The sequence below is a fragment of the Perca fluviatilis genome, chromosome 17, assembly GCF_010015445.1.
Source record: "Perca fluviatilis chromosome 17, GENO_Pfluv_1.0, whole genome shotgun sequence".
Classification (NCBI taxonomy): Eukaryota; Metazoa; Chordata; class Actinopteri; order Perciformes; family Percidae; genus Perca; species Perca fluviatilis.
Window position 1 is genome coordinate 27,285,132 of NC_053128.1, and position 13,571 is coordinate 27,298,702.

General features: G+C 37.7%; 1 protein-coding gene and 1 long non-coding RNA gene across 6 annotated transcripts in view; both read right to left on the reverse strand.

Annotated features, from left to right (window-relative positions):
• Positions 1-211: 211 nt before the first annotated feature.
• LOC120545256 lies at positions 212-5,865 on the reverse strand. 2 transcript variants are annotated; one of them, XR_005636641.1, is made up of 3 exons: positions 5,632-5,865; positions 5,430-5,528; positions 212-1,244 (listed from the first exon to the last, which is right to left on the reverse strand). It is a non-coding gene; the product is annotated as an uncharacterized LOC120545256 (long non-coding RNA). The 2 variants fall into 2 exon arrangements; XR_005636640.1 differs by lacking the exon at positions 212-1,244 and adding an exon at positions 2,505-2,928.
• A 4,816-nt stretch (positions 5,866-10,681) lies between these two features.
• The window catches only part of LOC120545578 (tenascin-like), a 48,876-nt gene continuing 45,986 nt past the window's right edge, over positions 10,682-13,571 (reverse strand). For all 4 annotated transcript variants that reach the window (XM_039780054.1, XM_039780055.1, XM_039780056.1 and 1 more), the window contains 5 exons: positions 13,160-13,311; positions 12,886-12,982; positions 12,635-12,796; positions 11,861-12,024; positions 10,682-11,481 (listed from right to left, as the gene is read on the reverse strand). In XM_039780054.1, coding sequence (XP_039635988.1) covers positions 11,371-11,481; positions 11,861-12,024; positions 12,635-12,796; positions 12,886-12,982; positions 13,160-13,311 — 686 coding nt within the window. In that variant the 3' untranslated portion in view covers positions 10,682-11,370. The remainder of the gene's footprint in view (positions 11,482-11,860; positions 12,025-12,634; positions 12,797-12,885; positions 12,983-13,159; positions 13,312-13,571) is intronic.

Consider the following 13,571-nt stretch of genomic DNA (forward strand, 5'->3'; position numbering starts at 1 on the left):
GAAGTCAAAGTGCTGAGAGCAGACCAGGCCATAAATTGTGATTTCATTACGGCTTAATTTATAAACTAGTCTGTCAGGTCACACAAAAACTTGACTTTACAGTAAGATATTAACAAGTCTGCAGGGTTTTTCCTGGCTCACAATGGGCTTTTTTTGGGGGGACACATTAAGCAGGGGAGGTCTGGGGGTCCTCCCCCAAGAAAGTTTGAGCGTAAAAGACTTCAATTCCTGCATTCTGATACGTTTTTAGGCACCAATTTATTGTAAAAACGGCTATATTTATGGAAAGGAAATCACAAAATTCTGGTGGCAGGTAACAATTCAAAATACAAAATATATTGGAATATCAAAGTCCAGTTGTTTAATCAGTACGCATATGAACAGGGCTTATGGTCAATTTCTTTCCCCAGGAGCACGTTTTGCTCCCAAGTTGAAAAATTTAGTATTGACCTACATAGGCTACTGCTTTTACTGCTAATTTGTGCAATAACCCAATCATGTTATGGATACAAAACGTTATGAAGTGTAATGTTTTCTAAATTATATTGACAAAGAATGATAAGTAATGTTGAGCCTACAGACCAACGGACCACCACAGTTCATGCATACATGTGAACCGCAGTGAATTGCAGAGTTTAACCTTCATAGTGAAAAAGTGACACTACATGAATGGGGCACAGCAGAAAGACGGCGCGGAACAACGCCACTTGTTCAGGGTTTTCATGTGTACTCCCGTAGGCCTACACTTCACATCAGGTGTTAAAACCAACTGTACCAAAACACCGAATTGGACTACTATTTAACACGACTAAGAGACGTTTTTAACCGGTCATGAAACTGTCTCAATTTAATACTAATGCCGTCAGACAGCCGCGCGGACAGACAGCAGTCGGAGCTCCGGTACAGCCTGAAATCCGCAAACAGAGATCCCGTTAGCGCTAGCTTCACAGCGGAGTGTTCAGTTCCATTCAAAACAATGCAGTTCAGCGCAGATCAGCCTTTTCAGCGCCAGCCGCATGTGTAAAATATATCAGCTGTGGATGAGAGGGAGGCTGGCTGCTGAAAATCAGACGTTTTGGCACCGGTGATTTTTCTTTGGCGCTGGCGATAAACCTCTTTGGAGGGCGCCAAAACCTTCTCTTGGCAGGAAAAACCCTGGTCTGTCGAAGATGATGGTGTTTCTATTGTAGTTTTCCCCTCACTTGTTAGTAGACCTTGCTCCCTCTTTAAAGCTGTGCCCAAGACTATAAAAAATACATTAAAAATAATTAATATTAAAACGTTCAATCAGATCTTTCACTTAAGTAAAAGAAGCAATACCACAATACACACAAATACTCTGTTACAAGTAAAAGCCCTGCATTTAAAATGTTACTGAAACAAAAGTAGAATATAGTATGAGCCTCAAAAGCAGTAGCAGAATTTCAGAATGTATATTAAATTATTGAAATGATTGAACCTCTTTAATATTACAGCTGGGCTTATTTATTTTCGTAGAGCAGTAGTGGTAGTGTGCACATCCCCACCAGTGAGGTGCAGGGCAAAAAGGGACTGGATAGCAGAGTTCGGGCATCTTATTCTTTTTAGAATTTTACCACGGGATCAATAAAGTCTTATCTTCATCCATAATAATAAATCACCATTATTTGTTCATTATTAACTGAATCTGCAAAATAACTTGTATGAAAATGTAGTAGAGTTAAAAGGACAATATTTGCCATTTATAGTTGAGTAGAAGTATAAGGTAGAAAATAAAAAATACTCAAGTAAAGTACAAGTACCTCAAAATTGTACTTAAGTAGCCTACAGTATTTCAGTAAATGTAAATGTTGACGTGTTCAGTCTACGTGATGGAAACTTGTCATTGTGTTGTAACCTCACTAAGCTGTCACAGATATGCTGACCTGCTGGAGTTGAATGAGAAACTCTATTTTCATCTTCATAATGGTTGCTCTTGAAAAAGACATGCAAAGCCACAAACTGCTCCTCCGAGGCCAGTATTAGAGACACTGTGGTTTGTGCAGTTTCAAAGAGGAAATATGTGAACATGGAGGATGGGGCTATTAGCCTTCAGTTTTCTTCTCTTCAATCTCTGCTCATTGTCTGCAATGGCCTTTAATGCTTTTGGTTGCTACAAATGACATGAAGATTCACTAAAGCGTCCTACTTTTTGTCATTTTTAAATTTTAACTGTTTTAACCTGTTTTATTTATTCTTTTGTATGCTTTTCATTGTTTTACAGTGTGTTCCATGATGTAATCTAGTAGTCTGAATTTTTGCGATTTTTTAAAAATAGTTTACCTTTAAGCACTTTGTAACTCTGTTCAGTAAAGTGCTATATAAATAAAGTTATTATTATTATAATAATACAGATTTTTTTTTAATATCATTTATTTGATATAAATGTCCAGAATATCAACTATATCAGAGACAGATCAGTGGGTACAGACTGCAATAGCAATTTAATTCTATATTCACTATACAAGTAATGTGTATCACCACCCAGTGCATTACAAATAAATAAAAAAAATTATTTACAAAACGTGGACTAGCAGCTACAGTGAAGAGAACTGAGAACGCAGTAAAAATGCACTGGTACATGAAACCTTTCACCACCGGACAGAGCCTCTAAAAAAGCACGGCACTTATCAAAAATGGACACCTTACTGGAATGACAGCTGATCAAATCTATGTTTAGCTATCACAACACAGATGGGGATTTACAAACATTTCAAATGTCAAAGGCCACGGAGGAGCTGACCTCTGGGTTTGAATGCCAGGGGATTCATTGTGATGCTAATCCTGTATTATCCAGTCAGAACCTAAAATAAACCGAGCGCTCTGAAGAATGAGCTGTAATCCCCATCACCGAGCCCCGTGTGCTCCTGTTCTGAGCTGGGATGTTATGTCACAGTCAGAGATGCAGAGCTAAATGAAATCAGAGGGAATATGAACAGGTACAACAGATATCATAAAGGGATTTGCAGAGTTGATTTGACATGTTTTCCGCAACATAGAAACAAACAAATGCATGTACACAGCCCACAGGAGCTGGAATGAACACACACACACCTAAGCACAGAAAAATGGAGAGTAAATGTTAAGTGTGAGTGCAATTTAAAGGAATAGTTTAGAGAGCCAGGCTAACTAAGACAGGTTAGCTGTTTCCCTGTTTCCAGTCTTTGTGCTAAGCTAAGCTAAGCTAACTCTCTGTAGCTTTATATTTACTGTACATACATACTATTCCTTTTAATAAAGTACTTGATAAAAACAAAACAGATAATGAAAAAGTAGAGATCTTTTTAGACTGTCTATTTCAAAATGCAATAGAGCAAAGTACATGACTTTTAGTTACCAAACAAGCTTTTAAATCAGGATTACCCCCACTATTGCAAATCTACTTACATGTATGACTTGTATACATTCACTAATGTATAGGCTGATGGAATTTGTTAGAATTTGCTTTAAGGAGCTTTGGACCCAAAATGCCCATGAAAGTCCAGATGGCAACTTGATGAGGTAAAGAACTTGGGAGTCGTGGTCTCTGTAGTATATAGGACTGCAAATGAAGCAGCTTGATCCAGTCATATGTGAGGTTCAACATGCAGGTTTTAACATGCTATAAGCACAGCTACAATCCTCTTAGGCTGAGGTCCAACTTGACGTACAGCTGCAGCGATCTAATGAAATGTATTTTGCCGTAATACTCTCATTGTTAAGCTAAAGGAGAAATGAACATGCACTGTAATGTGAAGGATTACAAGATCACTTGATTTGGGCTAAAAAGAAAGGAAAGCTACTGTATACAGAACAAAAGAGATCAAAATTAGCATCAACGCTCAAATAATTCAGTTAAATGTAGCTGTAAGCTCTGCTTTCTTGGCTTTCAATCAGAGGTCAGACATCTGGCCTCTGGGCTGTTCATGTAATTGCTCTGCTTTCTAAAATGGACAATACCATCAAATCTATACATTTGATCAAATCCTTAGTGATTAACCAAATGAGCGCGTCATGAAATAGGGATCCATTAGAGGAGATCACTCATCGTCTTGATAGGTCATAAACCCCCACCACCTTGCATGTTGTGTGTACATGGGAGGTCACTGACCCTCTCTCATTTTCCACACTTTAATTTTAATGACATGTCAGATGGCTGCATTTATTGATTAAGCCATTAAGCCCACAGATGTCAGGAGATGATCAATGATTAATGATTATAATGGGATATAATTTACCGCAATCCCTCGTGTTTATGTATGTGAATCTACAGTATCATGCCCATAAAAAGCTTTGCATTTTTAATAACAATATAATATCCTACCAAGACATTGCCTCATTTTAACTGTTGGGTTAATGGATGTGCACTTACTGTAGTTTACCATTAAATGATATTGTGAATCAATTACAAATATGTAAAGATTACAACCGGTTAAGAGAAAAAATGAATCGCGATGCAATTTTTAAACGACCTAGGGCTTAATCTACTTTTGATTTCACTTGTTTTGACTTCAGACGTCACTACATCTTCTTAGTTTATTTATTTAGAGATATTTTTTTCTATTTGGTTATTGTGATGTGGGATTTGTTTTAAAAATCCAATTAATTTTAAATTTAATTTTAGTTATTTAAGATAAAATGCAATTAATAAATGCAATTTCAGTTGCACATGTGATAAGAGGAAACATCTGTTGTTTTGCACAGTTTATATTAATTAAAGGAATATTTGTCAGTCATTTGTCTGCATCTTATTCTATTAAAAAAATCGTGAGAAAATCTTATCGTGAACTTAAAATCGTGAATCTTGAATCATGAGTTTAGTGTATTGTTACATCCCTAATTGATAGCAATATTCACGTCAAAATGATTAAAATTCATAGTTTTTCTACTTTTTAAGAGACCAGAGTTATAGTTAGTTAATTTTACATTGCTATTTCACATTTCAAGTACATTTACTCTAGTACACTTTTGAGGTACTTGTATTTTGAGTATTTCCATTTCATGCTATATTCTTCTACTCCACTGTTACATTTTGGTAGCCAGTATTGTATTTTTAATCCACTACAATTATCTGATAGCTTTAGTTACTTTGCAGATTATTATCAGGTTATTAGCTAATACAAAATATAAATCAACTTATAAAATATGATATATTAATATAGGTTTAGCTATCCACCAGCAGTATATAAGTAATTAAAATAAGCTCCACTTTTACCAGCTGCAACATTAAAGTGATGAACACACAATAATGCATCGCTAATTATAAATCAGTAATTGAATGGGCCGATCTGAAATAGGCCATTATGCATAATAAGTACTTTTGTACTTTAAGTAACTTTTTGAATTGTAGCCTACTTCCTCCACCACTAACCTAACGTTATAGATTCCCCACACAGTTAAACACAGGTGATTATCAGACAGGGCATATTTACCTGTTCTCTCCGCTTGTCTGCTGTCAATCTGGCTAGCTAGCTAAATCCAGTTTAACCGCATTGTCCTTCTCTCAGAAAGATGCTTGAAATACTGAAAACCTATTCTTGACACACGGGAAGCAAACAAAAAGCCATTTTGTTCCTGTAGAACCACTCCACGTTAAATCTGATTCATTTTACCAGCGGGTTGGTTTATACTTACTCCGCAGCGGTGTTGGGTAAAGGTGGAGTAAAGGTGGCGTAAGGACGGGCAATGCGAGACGTTTATCGTTAAATACCAATATCCCGTAGCTGGTGGGCACCACACCGAGATTTTTAATATCAATTTTCTTCAAGGGACTGTTTTTAAATGTGTATTGAAGATAATCACCGTTGTTCATGGTGACTTCAGTTAATATCTTCTTTAAAATACGCGGACAATCAAATTGCAGCTGGGCAACGGCCAACCGCTTTGAGCATGCGTAGTTCTTCCCACGCTCTGGGTACTTGAAGTTGAGACCTACTGTAAATTGAGAGAATAAGCGCTAGGATTGTTAGCATATTAGCACATAGATATCAGATATAATATTAGCATGCTGGCGTTAGCATTTAGCTCAAAAGCAACCAGCAACACTGGGCACAAAACCTAGCTAGCATAGCTTACTGTTCGGCCTCACGTTGTGTCTCTGAACCTAGCATGTAATAGGATGAATACCAGTCCAGAACTTTCTTTAAAATTTGAGGGTTTTAAAGACAGAAACTTTGTTAATAGAGATATGTGACTAAAGCAAATGATGATGACGATTATATTTTGTGCCAAGTGATTAATCAAATAATTAACTGGCTGAATTTGAGCATGTTAACTCAGAGAAAATGTAAACTGATCAAAGCTGACTAGCTTCTTACCAGAAGTGGAATGTAACTATTAGATACATTTACTCAAGTACACTTAGAATTTTGAGGTATTTGTACTTTACTTGAGTATTTCAGTTTTATGCTACTTCATACTTCTGCTGCACTACATTTCTTTTGATAAATATACAACCATATTGCACATCACAATGTGATGAATACAATGGTAAATTTGACTTTTCACCAGAGTTCCATATTGATCAGAATAATGCTGCAATAGTTAACAATTAAAAAGTAATTATACTATATTTATATGATGTAGCCCACAACTAGCCCTGCAGTAGATCTTACTGTACAATACAGGGGTCTCTTCTGTCACAGTCAAAAAGAAAATTAAAATGATTCAAATTATATCTGCAGGCTTAAATACAAAAGCATGTTCTTTATGCCACACTCATCTTTAATTTACAACACATGCGTAAGGAACTCACTCAGCATATAGAATTATCAGACTGAGCGTGAATTATCTATTTTTCAATTATGAATGTGTAACGGTGGAGTGGAAAGTAACGTGGAGCGCACTGACAGGGCCGCGAGCAGATGATTTAGATACATGTTCAAACAGTGCCAGGGACTCTGTACCCGAGAGTTGAGCCAGTTCAAATATAGCACAGACTCTTGGGAAAAAAGTTTCCTTGAAAAACATGATTACCGGCAGTCAAGCGTGTTTCAGCGAGGCTGCATGGCGTGACTAATACAAACAGGTTTTCTTAGGCAACAGAGTAACCTTTGCTCATATGGAAATCACATTTTTATTTGGGCTCCTATTTGACCTCATGAGTTAAAGTGCAGACTTCATGTTTATTTCTGAATATATTTTACACCCAGGTTCCCTTCGCTGCATGGTAACATCTTGAAAACACAGCACTTAACTATACAGTAAGAATACACAAACATTACCTCATAAAAGGTAATTTAAGTGATTAGAAACCTGACTATGTAACGGCAGACTTGTCTTTAGGCCGTTCCACCAGCAGGAGAGAGTTGGCTGTGTAAATCTGAGGCAGCTCTTTTGCAAACAATGATATAACACTGTGCAAACACTGCAAGTATCACAATGTGTAGCAACACCATGACAGTTCTGAGAACTGTTGGCTAATTTTGGTTCACGTGTATTGAGGCATGTCCTTGTTGTACTGCAGCCTCACCTAGGATGTATATATTACCCTATAGGAAGTATACAAGTGGTGTACAGCAGGTTCCTATAGTTGGTTATACTTTCTAGTGTGGATAAAGTAAATGTAAAAAACAAGACAGAGTTTACAGCCATGCTTTATTTTTCTAGGTCAATGGTTCAATGTATTTTCCCTGGGTCAGTTGTTAAAATCACCCACCTACAGCTCACTGATGTTATACTCCTTGAAATCTACGACCTCAAATTTGCAGACAGACCGTTTTCTTGACTTTAGACATTGATATCTCCACAGTGGCTGAATAGATTTTTAACATTCAAACTGCATTTGAAATATCCACCTACTCCGTTCTTTTGCAACTGCGAAGATTAGCCCTTACCAATTTCTTAAAATGTTGATCCTGTGAACATGGGGGGATGACCCCCAGCCATGCTAACAGCTCCGTGAGGTTGTATGTAGGCACATTTAGGCTTTGAGCTAAATTTTAACACCAGAATAGATGCTATGATGCTAAAAATAATTTTTGCACTACAATTTAAAATACATTGACATTGTGTATATGTGCATATGTATGTATAAGTATCTGTATATATTTTATTTTAATCTTTTCTAATTTAAATATTTGTATAAATGTCCTACTGTGTGTGTGTGTGTGTGTGTGTGTGTGTGTGTGTGTGTGTGTGTGTTGCGTGAAGGCGCTACAACTTACACTTCCTTGTGCAACCCTGTGTTGTAAAATGACAAACAAATTAACCCTGTGAATTTACAATTAAGTGGCAACTTAAAAAGTGCAATCAGCGTTTCTGAACATTAGCTCAAATAGAGCTCATTGGTGTCAAATCCACATTTCACTTTCTCAAATGTTTGGTGTCATTTATGTAGCATTGATAGCTACAGAATGTCATTAGTTTTGCAGGTATTTAGTCATAAACCAAAGGAGTCAAATTGAAGTTTTGAACTGATGATGGATGCTAGGTGAAAAGTTAAGGGATCGCCAAAGTTAGAACAATTAATCATTAAACAAAGACATGACTATGCACCAAATTTCACAGCAATCCATCCAGCAGTTGTTGGTATATTTCACTCAAAACCACAACCTGTGTGTGGCACTAGAGAAAATATTCAGAGGATTCCCAAATTCATTAGGATTCATCCTCTGGGCACCATCAACGCCCCATAATGTTTGGTTATAGTGTACTGTGTGTGCATTGTCTACTGTTTAAAGTTTGTTTTAAGAAGTCCCTCAGGCAAAATATGAAATGTGTTTTTGCTGCACAGTCAGTTGGGGTTAAACTTCTTGTGTTTCGTGTACTTTTCTTTAGCATATAGACTCTTGAAATCCTTCCATATATTTTTAGGGATGTATTAGAAAAAAAGTGTTTGACCAACTGACCAACTTTGCTATCTCTTGAGCAACACCAAAAGCAAGGCTAAAAACACTAGCAACCTCAAAAAGGTAGCCATTTTTAGAAAATCTGCTTAATTTGGGACTTTTTCTCTCAGAATACATATCACCCCTTCACAGGGGCTGTTATCTGCTCCCATCTGTCCTCCTGACCACAGGAAGTAATCGGGGTCATGGGAAATATGGTGCTGATTTCAACAAACACAAGTGCCAGCCAATTGTATAATCTCTTCCTAAACATTAAGGGGTACAATTGGATAGATTTGTACTTGAGTACTGTTGCTCTTTGGAGCTTTATTACAAGGGCTCTTGACTCATGACCTCTGTCTTTTTTTTAGAATCGTCTCAGGATGAAATTTGATCTGAGCAACTTGCATAGGTAGAAAGCCAGGCCAATGGTTATTTCTAAATCTTAAACTTCATGTGGAAACTTGCAGGTCTGTGCCAGCTGACATCCAGTGTTCCCTTAAAATTCTGACAAAATGTTCCAACATCCTAAACCCTCGACAGCTGAGCACGTCGGGCTTCTCTGAGCAGCATGGACATACTCAGAAACTACTGCCATGACCATGACTGGACCTGCAGTCAGTCTGTGTCTGATCGACCTCTAGGAGGATCGGATGCAAGAAGAGGCCATAATGTACCTTTGTACAGCCAAGTGGGCTGCATAACAAACAAACAGTGCCAGAGGGGAGCTGAGAGGACACTGAGGGGGCTGCAGATCAAGATGAATGGTCAACATGAGGTAGGCTCTGATCACTAGATAGTCACCTGCTGGATGTTGAAAGACTTAAATGACCTTATACTGCTTGCAGTAGGAAAAGTAGGACACGTAGATCGGTCATATTTAATTAAATCATCCCTCATTTAAGGCTCTTGTGATTTTAAGAAGTTGGCAACACCAAAGTCTGCCCTTGTTAATTGTGTGACAGAGTCAGTGAAGAGCAATAGCAGTTTAAACCTACACTATGGATTTGATGACAGCAGTAAAGATAATGGTTTTGTGCTTGCACAAAAGGCTCCAAAAGGGCTCCAGTTGCAACAAAAAAGAAAGAGAACAGACTTTGGAATGGTGGAAAAGATCCTGGTACAGAAATATTAGGTTACACTCAAGCCAGTAGATTACGGTCTAATAGGTTTACAAAAGAAGACTTTTAAAACTAAGGTTTGGTATTATGTTTATAAAAGTCCTCAGAGAGCCAGTCAATATGAAGAGGTTTAAAGTTCCTTGGTTGAGGGTAAAAGCCCTCCTCTTGCAATAACATTGACCATTGTTTTTAAATTTAAACAGAAAGTCTTCTTATATCAAAATATGTAATAAAAGGGTTTCAGCAGTGTTCAGTGAGTTTTTAATACCACGTAGAATTCAATTTAACACATTTTTCACAGGCATACCAGATCCAAACCAATAGTGACAATAAGGCTTAGAATTATTTATTAACAACATGAATTGACAATTACGCCACATTTGTATCTGTATTTCTAAGCACTATATGACATACAACTCATGCTATAGCAAATCAATTAACATTACCTGGACCCAGATAAGCGGCAAAAACATTGATTTTAATTAAAAATTATCTTTTTATACATTCTAAGGCTTTTTTTAAGGAAACAAATAAATGCTTTTTAAGACCATGAATACTGAATACTTATATACTTAAACTGTCATTTGCTCTGTGAAATACAATCCTAAAAGTAGCACCAGACAACCACATGATACATCTCCAACCAGTATTGCATAGAGTAAACACTGCCATCTGCTGGCCTGAAGGTGGAAATAATTTGTGTCTTTTTATATTTAAAAAAGAGCTCACACACACTTTTATCAAACTAATATTTTTATTTGTATTGAAGGTTACAGAGCATCTTTCTATCAAAATAAGTAAATCAAAATTTAAATATGAATTCCGTGGTATTAGTGGTTTCCAAATGGTTTCTTGGTTGTAAAGTAAATACATGACATTTCATTGAGTTCATTATATTCATTAAGATGAATCATTTTCTGAATTTACCCTGGTCAGTAGCTCAGTTAAAGATGGAGGAATTTAACTAATTCAACATTGAATTAACTTCTCATTACTTTAGAGGACAGGACGCCTTCTTCTGATTATGTGCCCTTGACATGTTACCGATTCAGTGGATTCATTTACACAATTTTACAATGAATTCCTCATATGATTACAGATGTTTGGTCCCAATAACACATGTACTGTATGTCCATTCGTGCTCATCAAGCTCACCGCTGCTTTCAAATAAATCACACATACACAGCAGTGCCAGTTTGGGATGGCCACACAAAAAATGTTTCTATGGTGTAAATGTTACCAGGTTCATTTCTCACAGCCAGAATTTGAATTACATTCAGCATGATGGTCTTTTTGTTTTGTGTGTATTTTAAATAATGATTTGAGGATGAGGGAACACAGAAGTTCGTGACTGCCGATGTGGCTCTAGGTGGAGGTGGCGGGGGATGGAGATGAGGTGTAGACGAAGAGTGGGGTTCACGAGTCTACGATCGCTTTTTTCTGTTCTCAAAATTTCTGAAGTTGGCCGGCCTAATCTTCATCTCTGCAAATTCAATTGAGTGTTCGTGGCCCTTCCAGTGGAACCAGTTGATCCCCTGCAGAAATACACAATACAAATCCTGGTAAATGGAGTTATCAAACACATCTGAGTCATCCTTCCCTAAACCATACATCCAACAATTCACAGATGTGGACGGAAGTCTCATCTTGAGACTACAAGAAACAGAACTGGAAGAAACATGGGGAAAATTGATTGATTGAAAGATTGTACAAGACTCAAAATGGCAATACTGGAACGGGGCTGCAAATAAATCCATCAACAGGACTGTATGAATAATGGAAAATATGTTAAATAACTTCCCAGTCTGTTTGTTACTGTCATTGGGTAATGTCACCAATCTTTTGCCAGCTTCAGTCATCCTTTTCAACGAGAAAAGAAATAATCTGAGACTTTATAAAATAAAATGTACGTACCTTACTGTGACTGTTGTCACCATATTTCCCCATGAGGTTGACACGATGACAGTTCTTATACCAAAAGGCCCCTTTGTAGGACAAGGCGCAGTTGGTGACAGCAATATCGTTATCGTTGTCGAAGGTGGAGAAGGGGCGACCCTGGTGGTACGTCATGGAGTCACCTGGAGAAGATATCGACAGTAAAGCTCAGACAATGCACAACTAATGTGAACATGTGAGCTCATTCAATTAAAGACAGTCCTTTTAGATTAAGTAGGTAATGTCAGAGTGACTTTTCTTAACGGAATAGTTCAAAATGTTCTTGCTGAGAGTTAGATTAAACGATAAACACCACTCTCATATGTGTACGTCTAGTATAAAGCTACAGCTAGCAGCCAGCAATCAGCTTAGCATAAGCCCGGAAACAGCTTGCCTGGCTCTGTGCAAAGGTAACAAAATCCGCCTAAATTTACTTATTTCGTAGAAAAACGGAGGCGTAAAACTTACGCATCTGGCCAAGAATCCCCAATTTGCTGTTTTTATACTTTGGTTTCTGTACAGACAGAAACAAACAATATATACAAGGTGTTAACTAGTGAACTTCAGAGGTGTTGGTAGGTGGATTTTCTTACTTTTGGACAGAGCCAGGCTAGCCGTTTCCAGTCTTTATGCTAAGCTAAGCGGCTGCTAATATTTACAGCAGGCATGAGAGTGGTATGGTTTTTCTGATCTTATCACTGGCAAAAAAACAGTTCCCAAAATGTCCAAGTAATCCTTTAAAACAATACATACCTGCTGTTCCACTATACGCTCCTATGTAGACTTTATAGCGCGTTTTTTGCTCTGCAATCGTGAGCTTGTCGTACTGAGCGTAGGCCGATTCCCCGTTGTCCCTCAAATCCACTCGCAGCTCATAATGGCCAGAATTTGTGATTTTATGGAGGTTGGAGAGACCTGTAATAATTTAATATGTGTGAGTTGGAAAGGGACTGAGTAAGAAGAGACAGAGAGAGTCGAGGTGAATAGAAGAAGAGAGATCTTACCCAGCCAGAATTCATCATTCAAGTTACCGAAGCCAACCGTGTAGTTCTTCCAGTTCCTGAAGAATTCCAGCTTTCCATTCTGGCGTCTCAGGAAAACCTGAAAAAGGACAGAGTGTCACAACAGCTTCACAATAATCATAACAAGCAAGACCGAGGTCATCAAGGTTGCTGCCTATCATTAGAGAAAACAGGCAGTACGATCATATTCTTTTCAATGGGAATTATGGTTTCAAAACCGTCTTTAAATTGGATTTCAGCAGGTTGATTCACGCACCATCCATCCGCCGCCATCTGTGGTCATGTCACAGTAAACCTGGATGGGCTGGCTCTCCTCTCCACCCACGTAGATGGTGTACAGACCAGAGGTCGTCTCTCCATTCAGTAAAATCTGAGCACAGTCCTTGGGGCGTCTGTACAACTGTCCAACTAGAAGCACATATTAAAAAGACATCATCTCAGAGACCTCTGCTGCTTTAACTGCAAGACAGAATACAGTATGGTGTGAGAGTGAGAGTGAGGAGCTTGGAAGGAAAGATGGTTTTGAAAAAGAAAGGAAAAAGAAAAGTTTTTTTTTTCCATCGGAAGCAGCTCAGACAGAATGAAAAATAAGCACAGGTGGAGTATCAGATTAAATGAATATCTTTCTAACGTGCATCTGGACTGTTGCGTAACACCAAATCTTTCAT